The 13,548-nt window shown below is 44.5% G+C and overlaps 1 protein-coding gene across 8 annotated transcripts in view; it reads left to right on the top strand.

The window, feature by feature from the left end:
• Positions 1-13,548, top strand: part of CIZ1 (CDKN1A interacting zinc finger protein 1) — a 27,298-nt gene continuing 13,750 nt past the window's right edge. For 5 of the 8 annotated variants that reach the window (XM_069032150.1, XM_069032153.1, XM_069032155.1 and 2 more), the window contains exons 1-5: positions 1-286; positions 7,471-7,598; positions 9,493-9,608; positions 12,056-12,222; positions 13,204-13,339. In XM_069032150.1, coding sequence (XP_068888251.1) covers positions 263-286; positions 7,471-7,598; positions 9,493-9,608; positions 12,056-12,222; positions 13,204-13,339 — 571 coding nt within the window. In that variant the 5' untranslated portion in view covers positions 1-262. Of the gene's footprint in view, positions 287-1,232; positions 1,931-6,739; positions 7,148-7,302; positions 7,599-9,492; positions 9,609-12,055; positions 12,223-13,203; positions 13,340-13,548 lie in introns of those variants that run through there. The other 3 variants (XM_069032152.1, XM_069032154.1, XM_069032151.1) reach the window with 3 other exon arrangements.

Consider the following 13,548-nt stretch of genomic DNA (forward strand, 5'->3'; position numbering starts at 1 on the left):
GGGGCCGGGATAGGGATGGCACCGGTGTCTGTTCCCAGAGACCTGGGAACGGGGCTCGCTCCCCAGAACCAGAGCAGTTCAGGCTGTCCCGGGAGCTGCGTGGGGCCGTGTCTGTGTGCGGAAGGTTGACACACCTGTGTGGCCCAGCCGGTGTGGGTGTGCAGCCCGGTAAGCCCGCCCCGCAGTCAGCCACGGTGCACCTCTCTGTGGGCCCGTACCGCCAGCACAGTGCCACGATCCCTGTGGCGTCCGCTCCCTTCAGATGTGCAGCGCTGCCAGCGAACAGGTAAGATTTGGTCGAAGGACCCACATGGCTTGGTTACTACACCTGCACAATATGATCCTCGCAGCCACACCGTTCAGTCAGTGCACCATGGTTTGGTCACAGTACTTGGGAACGGGCTGGTGCCTGTATGGGAGGGCTTTGTGTGAAGACAGCACCTGTGAAATCACCAGAATACAAGAAACATTTGAGATTATTAAACTGGAGGTTTGCTAAAACGCTACCAACTCTGTAAGCATCTGGTCTAGCAGGGGGTGTCCCTGCCCATGGCAGAGGGTAGAACGAGATGTTTTTTAAGGTCCCTTCCAACCCAAGCCATTCTGTGATTCTGCTGCTTCATTCAAACACAGATGAAAAATGCATCATTTTCTGTTTATAGCTGTGAAACAGTAGATGTTGTTGCCAGGCTTGTTTTAGAGAAACACAAACAGGTGTTTCATTTTATGCATCCAGATTTTGTTTTTAAAATGACTTGTCTGCAATAAAGAGGGAACAGCTTAGCTTTAGGTTTTTGAAAGGGATGGGTTTTTTATAAGAATATAACATGAGGCCCTATTTGATTTCAAAGTATAGCAATGAAAACAAGTGTTCAAAAAAGCATCTGATGGCTAGCAATGACTCAGAAGGATGGAGAATGTTGCGTTTCAAACACCTCTCAGTTCGTGCTACCCAAGACTCCTATTCACAGCTCAGAGAGAGATGGGGGTGGTGGGGGAAATTAAATACAAAAAACTGCAACAGATTTTGAGCTGTCTGTTTTGTTTTAAATGGCAGCTTTTTAGTTATAATAATTATAATGAGTATTTCACAGATGTCCATCAAATTTAATCCATGCAAAAATACCTACCTGGACATACAGAGAAACTGAGGCAACCATGGTGAGGGATGAATTTGCCTCATGCTCTAACACATCACCAGTGTGCAGGTAAGAACATTGAAGGAAGGGAAGGGAGCTGCTCCATCTGTATGGGTAACACCATTGTAGGGCATATGTGGGCAGTTTTGGGGGCTGTCAATGCTATTTTTTCCTCTCGGCAAATTACCCAGTAAATCTCAAGAAATAAGGTTAAGAAACTCAATATAGACTGTGGACAAAAGGCTTTGAGCATCCATGCAGCCATTCTGATAATTTATGTTGAAGGAATCTGGAAAAAAACCCACGGTAGATAGCTGCTTCTTGTAAGACATCACCACAAAAAGAGCAATGAAGAGTATCAAAGGCTCAAATAATGATGTCACCTTCCTCCCTGGATCAGAGCTGAAGCTCAGGGAACTTCAGACCATGAGGATCTTTGAAGCTTTATTTGAGGAACCATAAGAAGAAAACTGTCCTTTTCCCAGAGCTTGCTGGGGAACTTGCAGTTCACCAACTGCAATACAGAGAAAGATTTCCCAGTCACATCACTCCAATCATCTCACACAATCTACCAGCTGTACTAAAAACTCTCAGTGGCCATGACCAGCTTCACCTGGGGCTTCTCCCCATATCTGTGGGCCTGGGAGCTTTAATTAAGCTCAGTTCAGGGCCATCAGTCTCTGCTGAATTATGGAGATGTGTTTGTCTCTGGTTCAGTTGCAGCCTGTGGTGTCTTTGGGTCTGAGTATCGCTCGTGGGTTGACTCCTTAGCTGTGTCCTGTGTAGTCTGAGTAGGTATTTTGCTCTGGGTGAGTCAGCTCTAGAAATAATCATTCTGGTTATGCCATTCTTTTGGAAAAGCTAAAATGAAACAAATCTATTTGCTTTGAGAAATGTTTGTGAAAGACTATTGAAAGTGCAGTATGTCAACAGCTGATGTTGAAGACTGAGGGGAAAAGTAGGGTTTATGTTGCCAGTTGAGGAGCTCATACAGTACAAAGGCTCATGCATGACTTCTTTGCAGGTGTTCTTTCCTATGTTATCTAGTTTTATTTTTCTGTGAAATTCAGTTAGTTCTTGGGAAATGTGGTCCTTTAGGGGATGTATTGGTGGGGGGAGGGGGGTGGCCTAATTGAAGTCTTAAAGGACGAAACTGGACAGGAGGGTTCAGGGGAGCTAATAGGGTGCTCTCCAGGTATACAAGAAAGGAATAAAAGGAATGGTGGAAGTGGTAAAACGTGCAGAAATATTGGCAAACTTTACATGGATCAGTAGTGTAAAACTGAGAGATGCACAGAATCTGCTCCGGCTTCTCTGTCCTGCAGAGATGTTTGTAAGCAAATGAGCTCCAGTGTCCGACTGCGGTGTCACCCTAAAAAACTCATTAACAGTGTGAAGTCTCAACGCTTCTGCAGCAACTGCAACGGCAACCGCTCAGCCCGGAGAGACTGAACTCGAGCAGCCGAGACTGCGAGGCTTGGATTTTCTGAAGCTTTACAAACCTACACCTCCCGTTGATGAAAAAGCGAACTGCAGGCACTCGGAATCGCTCCTGAGCCTTCCATTTTCTCTCCTGCCACAAACTGAGTTGCAAGGATGTCCTCAGCAAACGTACCTTTTGATTCTGTAATGCCTCCTACCTGCAACTTACGCAGCAGTGTGTAGCAGACAGAGCAGGAAAAACAAAAGGAATTCTATAAACTGGAATGAATAGGAAAAATCTATTTCTTTCTGCCTTGGTAGAAAAACTGAAGATGTGAGCAAAGAAAAACAAGGGGGATGAAAGATTTCCTCCCTCCCCTTCACCCCCCCCCCAGTTGCTATAAATATTTCTGAATGTACTTTAACATGAATCCCTAAAAATGCATGTGGCCAAGCATATGTGTGTTTCTATGTATGGCTATCAACATAACGACAGTTGTGCATGCTGGTTTTGTCGCCTCATGCAAATAGGACTCCCAGTTTAGTTAGCATAATTAGAAATAGACATTTGAGAGCTGGATGCTGTCCTTCATTCCTTGCCCTTGCAAAAATAACACATCTAGTCCTCAGAGGAAAAAAGAGGCAAAAACGTGGAATGCAATTAGCTTACGAGTCTCTAAGTTACTTGCAAACTGTTTCTGCTGACTCCAGGTAGTTTGAATGTTTAGAATATATCACTGTGGGTCTTGAAGTGGACAATTCTGGCCTTTTGGATTCTTAAAAATGCTTATAAACACAGGTGAGAATTTAAATGGAATGTTTAAAAGCAGAAGTTAAATGTTCCAAAAAGAAACAGGCCTAGGATTGTCATTGTCCATACCAATATAGACTACATGATACAGCTGACCAATAGTTAAAAATATTAACTAAAATTAGCCTCTTAAATTTCCATAACTATGTAAAGCTGCCTACAGAGATAGAAAACAAGTACTTAAGTACCTATGTTATAGTACTTAAGTGCTACTATAGTAGCAATGGTACCATGGTAACATCATTGATCTCTTGAGGTATTAGTTGCTCAGAGAAAAGAAGTTAATTTCTAATACTTCTATTAATTGCAAAAGCTATTTGAAAGAAAAGCAGCTTTTAATTTTTGAGTTTTCAAATATAAAGCTTTTCTTTGTAGAATAATGTAGTGAAATGCTTCTTCATGTTCTGTGCTTAAACTGAACTGGTGTGAAAATCCCCCAAAAAGAGGTAAAAGAAGGTAAATCTAGTGTATAAGACGCTGGGACAGTATTACTGTTAGTATGACTCCCCAGAAGCCAGAGTATACATAAGGAAAGAAATAAGCTGAATGTACAGTCCATTAAGAATGGGATCCGCACATGGATGTGAGTTTAAATTAATATTTTAAGAGCAACAAAGCTGAGTTCTCTGTGCTTTCTGCATCCAGTGAGATGTCACAAAATAGCTCCTGGCATATATTTTACCTTGTGAGACTGAAAATCACTAAGAGGAGCTGATTGACCATGTGGTAAAATGCATATAAAAACTGTATCTTTACCTCCTGTGGGCCTGTCCTGCCCATCAAGAAATATCAGGAATAGGTTTCTAGAACTGTATTACAAAGAATGAGGGCAAACATCCCTTAAGGCACAGATCATTTTGGTTAGAAATGTTGTATGAATCCAGTCCTCCTCCAGATAAAACAGACATGGAAAACAGTGTGATTCCAGTAAGTAATATCAGCTATTAAGAGCATGTCTGGTGGAACTTGACCCATTCTTTCAATAGATGGGCCCTCAAAACAGGAGAAAAAAAGTACTTTAAAGCTCCATATGCTTTCTCTCCAAGAAGTTTGTGAGGCTTAAATACATTATGGTGAGAACTAGTTATATCCTGGTGAAATGGATGAGTAATAACACCATCCTTGCAGTTTGCAGAGGAAATGGTGGGCACTGCAGTATGCTCGTGCTGTCATAGGCACTGAGAAACACTTGGGTTTTCAAAAGTGATGTGGCTTCACCAAGGGTTGCATACCAAGTCTTTTTCAAAGCCAAAATTAAAACATAAAACTGCACAGTGCAGTCATAATGTTGGGAATTAGAAATCTCTGGTTATCTGCATGCCTGATCTGGTCCCTGGAAAAAATTCATATAGCCCAGCAAGAACTTGGCTAAATAATACAATCCAGCTCCTGAATAAAAAGCATTCATATGGTCTGTCCTCTTATCTGCCAACAAATTTCATAACCCTGATCTAATCATACAGCAGTGTAGTGCAGGTTGCCTTATGTCGTGATCCAGCAACTCCACTGATTATAGTCTCTGTATTACAGGGCACTTTCTGGTTCAAGGTCTTACTTTGAACTTCTAAATCTTATTCTGTTTCGTTCACTCCAATTGCCAACGAGGCACTCCCATGTCTAGGGGATACATGGGTTGTTTTTGAGGGATAGTGCTGTAGTCTGCATTGTGGCTCTTTTTAAGGTTCTGTGTATTCTCCCATCATGACCTGTATTTGCCACTGCACACTGAGTAATGAGTTGCTTAATTATTGAAAAGGAGATGTTCCTTGCAGGAAAAAACAACTGTCAGTGGATGGGAGGTCAAGGTCTGCGTACCAGTAATCACTGGGCACTGGCAGCACCCTTTGGCTGTCAGCCCGACACTGTTCTGTTGGTTTTAGTGAAAGAAAGGATCCTAACCCAATTTTCTGCAGTTCCCTTAGATCTCTGTATGACTTTCAAACTAAATGGTGTGATTACCTGAATCTGGAGCTTTCTCTTCTGGATTCAATTAAACCCTCTCTGGTAGGTGTGATGTTCACATTTGTACATAAAGGCATGTCTGAAATCAGCCTTTGGGTTGCAGGATGATGGAGCAGCACGTCTTTGCTTCCTACAGCCCTAGTCCTGTTGTGTTGTGCAGGCACAGGACTAATTCCATGTCCAGATTTGTGTTCAATGCAGTAGATCTATGAACTATTTATAAACTCAAAAATGTTGTTTATTTAATGATTTGTATGTAGGACCTCAGAGAGAAAAGCCCAGTCTATGAGGGGAGCCTCTAGACTATGTCAGAACATAAAATCTAACTGTGAAGAAAGGCTTGGTTACCTGTATGTTTCATTAGCATGGTGTTTTGTAGATTTCCAAATGTTACATACAAAGAATACTTACAAGAGTTTTAGTTGTAGAATTAAGAACAGAGGACATCAATTTCAGATTTACATTTATCTATACAGCCTGAATTCTGCCTTTCCCAAGTCTGGCTAATTTATGGACTGGGATTGTAGGATTAACCCTTTCCCCCACTGCTGCAAGCCAGCCAGGCCAGTGGCTGCTCTAACAGCATGATTACAGGAGCAGAGGATGCACTATGCAAAATGATTTTAAAAGACTCCATGCATGTTTTTTTTTCTCCGTGTGTGTGTTCCCTATGATGACATTTAAGTTTTCATGTTAACAGGACAGCATTTTCTCTGTGCAGACAGCCATAAAGGACTCTGGACATGAACAGAGCCCATCATTGATTAATATGGATGGTCATCTCGAAATTGATTATTGTAAAATCGGGATGGTATAAAAAGGCCCAAAGGAAAAAATCAACATATGCTGCTGCACTGAAAATTATTAACGATAACTGTATATCACCAGTAACTGTCTGTGTTCAGCTTACAATGCCTTCAGGTAAAAATTGATTCCAAGGACTTTAATGAATCAAGTAGTCTTTATTGGCATGAATAAAAAGACTATAAAGTAAATTATTTTAGGATGGATTCCCTGGAATAGCAAGGAGCAGAAATGCATCTTTATCCTTGTGAGATTTAGCATAAGAAGAAATTATAGTCACAGTATATTTTCATAGAGAGCCTGTATGTACTGAAAAACCTTAAAATTAATTTTGCTATGAAAAACAGGTCCTGCAGGAAAGGTTTTGCTGCAAACCCACCCCCCGCCAAAAAAAAAAAAAAAAAAAAAAAAAAAAAAGGGGACGGACTTGCTAGGGAAGTCATCTCAGTCTACAGCACAGAGCAATATTGCAAAAGTCCGTTTGTTTTCTGCCAGGTTCTCATTATAGGCTTGCCAAGATGTGACCACAGCAAATAGCCAGAGGCTGCTTTGGGATTTTTCCATCTTCTCGGTGAGATGGTTACCAAAGATTCCCCTGGACTATTTAAAAAGAAAAAAAAAAGGCCCAAAAAAACCCAAAAAAACAACGAGCAGAAAGCCCACGCTGTTGGAGCCCATCTGCTCCTCCTGTGCAGTAGTTTATTCCATTCCCTGCCCAGCCCTGGGCAGATGGTGTCCATTCCCTCCCAGCCCTCTCGAGGGACAGGAGACCTCAATGCCGCCTCTGCGCAGGGAATGAGGGATGGAGGTGCTAGGGGCTGGGGCGACCTGAAAGGAAGCTGCGGGGGTGATCCCCAGACCCGCGGGGGCGGCCGTGTCCTGCAGCCCTGCCCAAGGAGCTGCCTCCCGCCTGGGCTGGGCCGTGGAGCGGGGCCGGGCAGGTGTTTGTTGTCCCCGGAGGGAAGATGGAGGCAGCGGGCGGGAAGCGGTGATCGCCGCGGGCTGCGCCGTGAGTGCCGGCAGGGCGAGGAGGCGAAGGAACGGGAAGTGGCTGCGGGTCCTGGCGCGGCCCCGCCGCGGGGAGCGGGACGGGCTGCGGGCGCCGCGGGCAGGGGAGGGTGGGAGCGGGTTTTGGGAGGTGGGGTTTGGAAACCTCTTCCACAGGCTGCTGCTTGCGATGACCCCGGGGGGAAGGAGGAGGCGGCAGAGGGGGATCGGCTCAGTGAATGAATGGGCGGCAGCGGCGGTGGTTCCTCTGCTCAATGGCTGCTGGGCTGATACGCGCCAGACCCGCAGCCGGTGCCTCCCTCGCCCTCCCGTATTTTGTCTCAGGCTCGCCTCGCTCGGGGCTCCCCAGACATGTTCAACCAGCAGCAGTTCCAGCAGCAGCTGCTGCAGCTCCAGCACCTCCTCCAACAGCAGCAGCAGCACCACCACCCTCCGGCGCAGCAGGGAGGCCGGTAAGCGCCGCTACGCGAGGCCGGGGATTCGAGGCCTGTCCCGGGGGACCGCTCTCCTCCACCTCCCTGCGCTCCGTCCCTCCTTGCCGCGGCGGGGCTGGTGCGGGGCTGCCCGCCCCTGGCGGGGAAGGCGACAAAGGGAGGCGGGCGGGAGTTGGGGGGCGCGGGCCTCGATCGGGGCAGAGCCTGGAGGCACCGAGGGGGCCGGGGGTGTGGGAGGGAAGGCGGCGGCCCCTGTGGGGACTTGCCGTGTCCCCTCAGCGCTCCGGGGATCCCTGTCCGCCCTCCGGGGCTGGAGTCCCCGAGAGCCCATGGGTGACCCGGGCAGCCTGTGTAGGAGCGGTGGGTGGGTGGATGCTCCGAGCCGAGCGTCGCCCCTCAGGGCGGGCAGGGCAGCCGGGGCTCAGGGAAAACGCCTTCTCCTGCAGAAACACAGCACTCAGCGGAGCCACCCTCAGTAGACACGAGCACTTTATTGTTTTATTGTTGAACTTAAACTGTTTATTTATTTTCTTTCTCTGGCTGCGTCTGCTGGTCTAGGAGTGATGATTAAACTTATTTCTGCAGTGGCACCAGCGCTTAGGCTGTGGCTGAGCACGGTGGGGCAGGGAGGGGATGGAGAAAATAATGTTTTGTTAGTGAAAGGAGGAGGACATTTGCCAGAAAATAACCACGGTTTTCCTAAAAAAATGCAAGATGTAAAACAACTTAGATAGGAGCAGCTGTCCCCGATAAGCTGAGATTTGTAGAACCAACACAAATTCTCCAAAATTATGCGTTTATTTGCAGTTGCTGTTACCTTTAAAGTCTTATTCTTTGCAAATTCGAAGCAATGGTATGTGAATTTAAGAAAGTTAATTTGTTATTTAAGGAATTATTGTATTGCTTTATCCTTATAAGGCATTTGTCTCTGAGGTAAACGTGGGAATTTTTCTGTTTTACTAGAAATATGAACCTGCAAATGTTTTTACCATTTTTATATGTTTTATACTATAAAAAAAGCTGCACTTAAAATGCCAGTAAGGGGCTGACTGCTAGGTAGCACGGCTGCATCTTACACCTTTAAAAGTATGATTTTTGTGGTATAAATATCTCGCCTCAGAGACTGGAACAATCTAGAGCAGCAAATGTGAAGATGAGCTGCTGCGAATTCTGTTTAAAAGGGTTGGGGTTTTTTTGTCAGTGGATATTTCGATCCATGTTGGTACCTCTTTTCAGCCCTGACAGATTTAGCTGTGTCAGCAGCGTGCATAGAGGTGGGCCTGACCTTGCAATCGCCTGAAGAAGTGCCTGCCAGTTTCTTCAGACTTTTCTTTCACGTCTGCTCCACCCTCCTTAGAACTGGAGAGTTCTCTGCTGCTTCTTCCTCCTCGTGTTTTAAATATGAAGGCCGTGGTTTATTTTTCCATCTGGTTCTTGCAGTTAGGGGGCACCATTGACAGTTCTGACCTGTCTGGCTCCGTGTGGGAGGTGTTGATTTTGGGAAAATGAGCTCTAAGCCACTGTGAAAACTCCCTGTTTTTTAGAACTTCTTTTTCGTTGTCGTGTTAAATGTAGCTGCTGATCTAGATCACTCATTTCTCCTGACGGGTGCTGCATAATTCTGTAGAACCGCAGTCAGCTCCTGGGCTTTTTTTATGCTGCTTGGGAGGCTCTATGTGGGCTTGGTGCTAAGGAGTTGTCTCTGACCTCAAATTCTTTGATAGACAATCTGACAGCTTTGGAAATTCTAGGAGAGTGGAGGAAAGAGGATACAGTGCCAGTGCATGGTGTCTTTTCATGCATGCATATCAGCATTTCAGCTGTTTGCTCCTCTGTTTTATGCTTGCTAGGTGCCTGGAATGGAAGGGTACAGTTTTTATTGGGTTCTCATGATTGATGCCTTCTTTTCCAGGGGTTTGCCGCCACCGCAGCAGCAACAGATGCTGAGCTTACGGGCAACAAATCAGCCGTCGCTGCTCAATGCCAATCCTATGCTTCAGCGGGCCTTACTCATGCAGCAGATGCAAGGTACTGTCGTTATGGGAAACGCTTACTTACTGGAGTTATTTAATCATCCTCTTGGACTGAAACCATACCATGGTTATTTCCTGCTGAACCAGTGCAGTTCTTGTACTTGGCAGTTCCATTTGTTGTCTTCTTTTTTTTTTTTTTTTTCCCCTCTTTAAATTAGTCCATAGTCCTCAGAACAGAGGTTCTTCAGTTGTTGAAAATCACATGTGCCCAACTGTTCACAACTGGGAATAGCACTAGGAGGTATCAGGTTAGATACTAAATATATGCCTTCCCTTTTAGGCTTGATGGGGCAAGTATTTTTTCATCAATATATTTAGATAAAATACTGAGATTTTGATTATTTGTTTGTCTTTTTTGGTTGCAAGGTTAAGGCCACTTATTTAATTATCTGTTACCTACACACTAACCTTGTTTGCAGTAGATACTCGTCTTTGTCCAAACTTAGTGCAGTACGAACAGATAAAGTATATTGAGGTAGAAGATGGTTTTGGTGTCAATTGTATTGTGAAATTTTGATTCCCTGAAATGACTGTAATTTCTGTGGTGGGTAATATCTCTGTCTTTCCATTATTGTGTTTCCACAAGTGGATTTTCCTTTTCTTTTTGATTTCAAAACAAATTTATGAAGCTGCCTTAATAATAGCATTACTAATGTAAAGATAATAGGAATAAAGCTATGTTGTTATTTTTTGCTTGTGTCTTAACCTGACAGCTCTTTTCAAGACCGAAAATCAGTACCTGGGATAGTTTTCAAGTGCCTAGTCTAGATTAATGCCTGCAATTTCTACCTTGCCTGTGAATCATGCCCAGATGTGAAGACAAAAGATTTATTCTGCATGTCGTTAACTCTCCTTTTGTTCTCTCTTGCCCATTTAACAAGAGGGCTCTCTAGTGACTCCAGTGGCTCTCCACAGATCTCTCTCAGGTTGTAGGGAAAGTAACAGTGAGCAAGGACAAGCCGTGCTCTGAAGATTAGTGTACATACATTGTTAACAGGAAAAAGTGTGACTCCAGCCTTCAGTCAGCACCGCTCCTTCTAGATACGTTTGCTGTCAGCTGACCTTTTTCTCTGAATGTTTTATTGAGAAGTTGTATTTAAATAGTGTACCAAGGACCTGGGGCTAAATAGAGCAGGATGAGATATGTTAATGAACACTTTATACACACTTTGTCTTAGTGTTGCTCCTCCTCACCTCTCCATGGAGTTGTGACTTCTCTCAATAACCTACCTCAGGTAGCCACAGGTAACATGGAATATGGTTGCTAGTGTCCAGTGTGGCCCATTTTAGTGATGTGAATTTTTTGGCCATTCAGGTTTGGGTTACATGTAAGAATACCTGATGCATTTCTGTCCCTGGGGAGCCTCAGCATAAATAATTCATTGGCTGTGCGTGGCTTCTGCAGTGGGAATAGGAAAAGATAAATACTTCAAATTGAAATGGATGTGTGGTTCTCTAAACGTACCAAACCGAGACCAGAAGATGATTTCTTGTGTTAGATTTTCTTTTTTTAAATACAGCTATGTCCTTTTACAGTAACAGATTATTTATGGGAAGTAATAATATATTAGATTGCTTTTGAAGACAAAGAGAGTACTTCCTATTGTGTTGCAGGCTTGTAACACTGTAACTTGGTTTTTCAGATATTGGGTGCCTGTCTTCAAACTTCACTGCCCTGTTTTGACAGCTGCTAAAAGGCTGGAGTACCCACTAATTCAAGTGAGAGAGAAAACATGGCAGTTTAAGTCCAGGTTCCCTGAATGATGGATGGCCTCTGAGGGTATAGCTGAGGCATCTGGGCCCCTCCATTCCCTCACCCCTGAAATGGGGATGACAAGGACTGTCTTCATAAGAAATTTTGGTTAATAGTCTGTGGATGCTGAAAAGAACTGTTCAGAAAGCAGAGCATTATAATTGGAAATGGCAGAGTCTCGAGTATCAGAGTTGAGGTTGACACGTTGAGCTTGCATGACAACCAGGTGGCAGAGAGGACTGTGGGATTTTTTTTTAAAAGTTCGATGTTGTTTTAAATGAAATGCTGTTACTGGCTTGTGTTAAAGAGCTCCGTGCTATGGTGTAAGCAATCAGCTGCACAAATGTGGGATGAAGTTTCCTTTTTTACAGAGAGTTTTTGTAAAACAAGACCTCGTTTGTTGCAAACACGAGTGCTGGTGTGCTCAGATCAAATAATTGCTCTAATGATCTCTAGCCTGGAGTGACAATTATAATTAAATAGCTTGAGCCATAGTAATGGTTGCTATCACATCAAATCATTCTGTGTGCTGAAGAAGGTAGAGCACAGAGCACCCATACAGTGCCCAGTGAAGGACAGGGTCATGTGTAGAGGAGCCCTTTCCCTCTACCTGCTGCTTGTTCAGGTGGAAGATTTTCTCTCTCCTTTGCACAGCACAGGGTGGTGAAACGCTGTGTTTGCATTTATAGGAAACCTGCGTGGATTTAACATGACAGCACCAGCACTGCAGCAGTTCTTCCCTCAGGCTACAAGACATTCCCTCCTGGGACCACCACCTGTTGGGGTCTCCTTAAAGCCAACTCGGCTGGGCTTCCCCAGTCTCCCCTTCCAGCGGCAGAACCGGACCTTTCGCAAGGTGGGATTGTGGTTTCCAACTGCTGGGGAGCTTTGTGCTCCTTCTACACTTGAAGCTGTTGACTGTATTGTGGATGGAGTACAAAGGAGAAGGGAGAGAGCCTTACAAAGAAAATAATGTTTTGTGCCATGCTGCTGACACAGAAATGCAGGAATCATTCCATCTGAAAGGCTTTTGTGGTCCATATTTACATTTATAATGCAAAGGTTTCTTGTCACTACTTGCCCGAGAGAGAATTCCCCGTGATAGAACTGTTTAAACCTAAGATGTAAAAGGAGCCTTTAGAAGTATCAGCTTAAAAGTAATTACAACAGAAGAAATCCTGGCTAAGTGCTTTGCTGTTCCAAAGCAGTTTGTTGGTCCCAAACGACTTGCTCCTACTATGGACACTGCCTCTTTGGGCTGTTGTCACACTTTTTAAGATCAGGCTCATTGTGGATTGTCCTTGTGGATTTTGTAAAATCTACAATTCTTGTTTTGTAAAAATCTTTCTGACTTTCCATCGTGAAGACCTCTTTTGTACCTGGAAGTGGTGCTTGGGTTGTTCCTCCTCTTAGATTAGCTTTCGCATATTTCATCCCATTCTCTCAAAAAGATGTGGTGGATAAGGTAAACTCACACTCTTGGACTGTCCTCCAGAGTCAAAAGAAGGGGGATTATTTTGGACTATCCTTTTCCCTGCCCATGCACCTCTTGCCGGAGTTCCTCTAACATGACCCTACCCTCTGCAAGCAGCTGGATTTCCTACAGCTGCTGCTTAAAGCACTGGGAGATGTCCTGGGCTGCCTGTGGAACTGAAATGCCTCTCTCTGTTTGACCATGTAAACTTGCCTTGGGTGGGGTAGTCTGTTGTAAACCATCTATTCCTTTCCATTATTACATGCTGGAATTCCTGTTCCTGACCCACAGTAAAACTCTGGTGCCTTAGGCAGTGTGTGTTAAGGACCAAGAGCTGCATGCAACTCTCTCTGCCCATTGCAGGACTTCCAGAGGGTCCCTGACAGGAAGCGGGAACTAGATCCTGGTTCTTCATCTCAGACACAAGGTGATGAGAAAATGGAAATTCCAGAGGGAATGCAAGCAGGGTCAGAGCAGAACAATTCCTCACCATCCACAGGTAAGGGGCAGCCTGTAGTGAAACAACTGCTTGCAAATACAATAAATTTCTCTTGACTAGTCCTGCAGCAAAAACTCGAGATGATTTTAGGCTTAATCAGCTACATTTCTCTCTAATTGTAAATACTTAGACTGCCTCTGATAACCCTCTGCTATGTGCTTCCTGTACCACTTTTACATGAGTATTTGTGATTATTTTATGAGCCTGCT

This window comes from Aphelocoma coerulescens, chromosome 17 (assembly GCF_041296385.1).
Source record: "Aphelocoma coerulescens isolate FSJ_1873_10779 chromosome 17, UR_Acoe_1.0, whole genome shotgun sequence".
Lineage (NCBI taxonomy): Eukaryota > Metazoa > Chordata > Aves > Passeriformes > Corvidae > Aphelocoma > Aphelocoma coerulescens.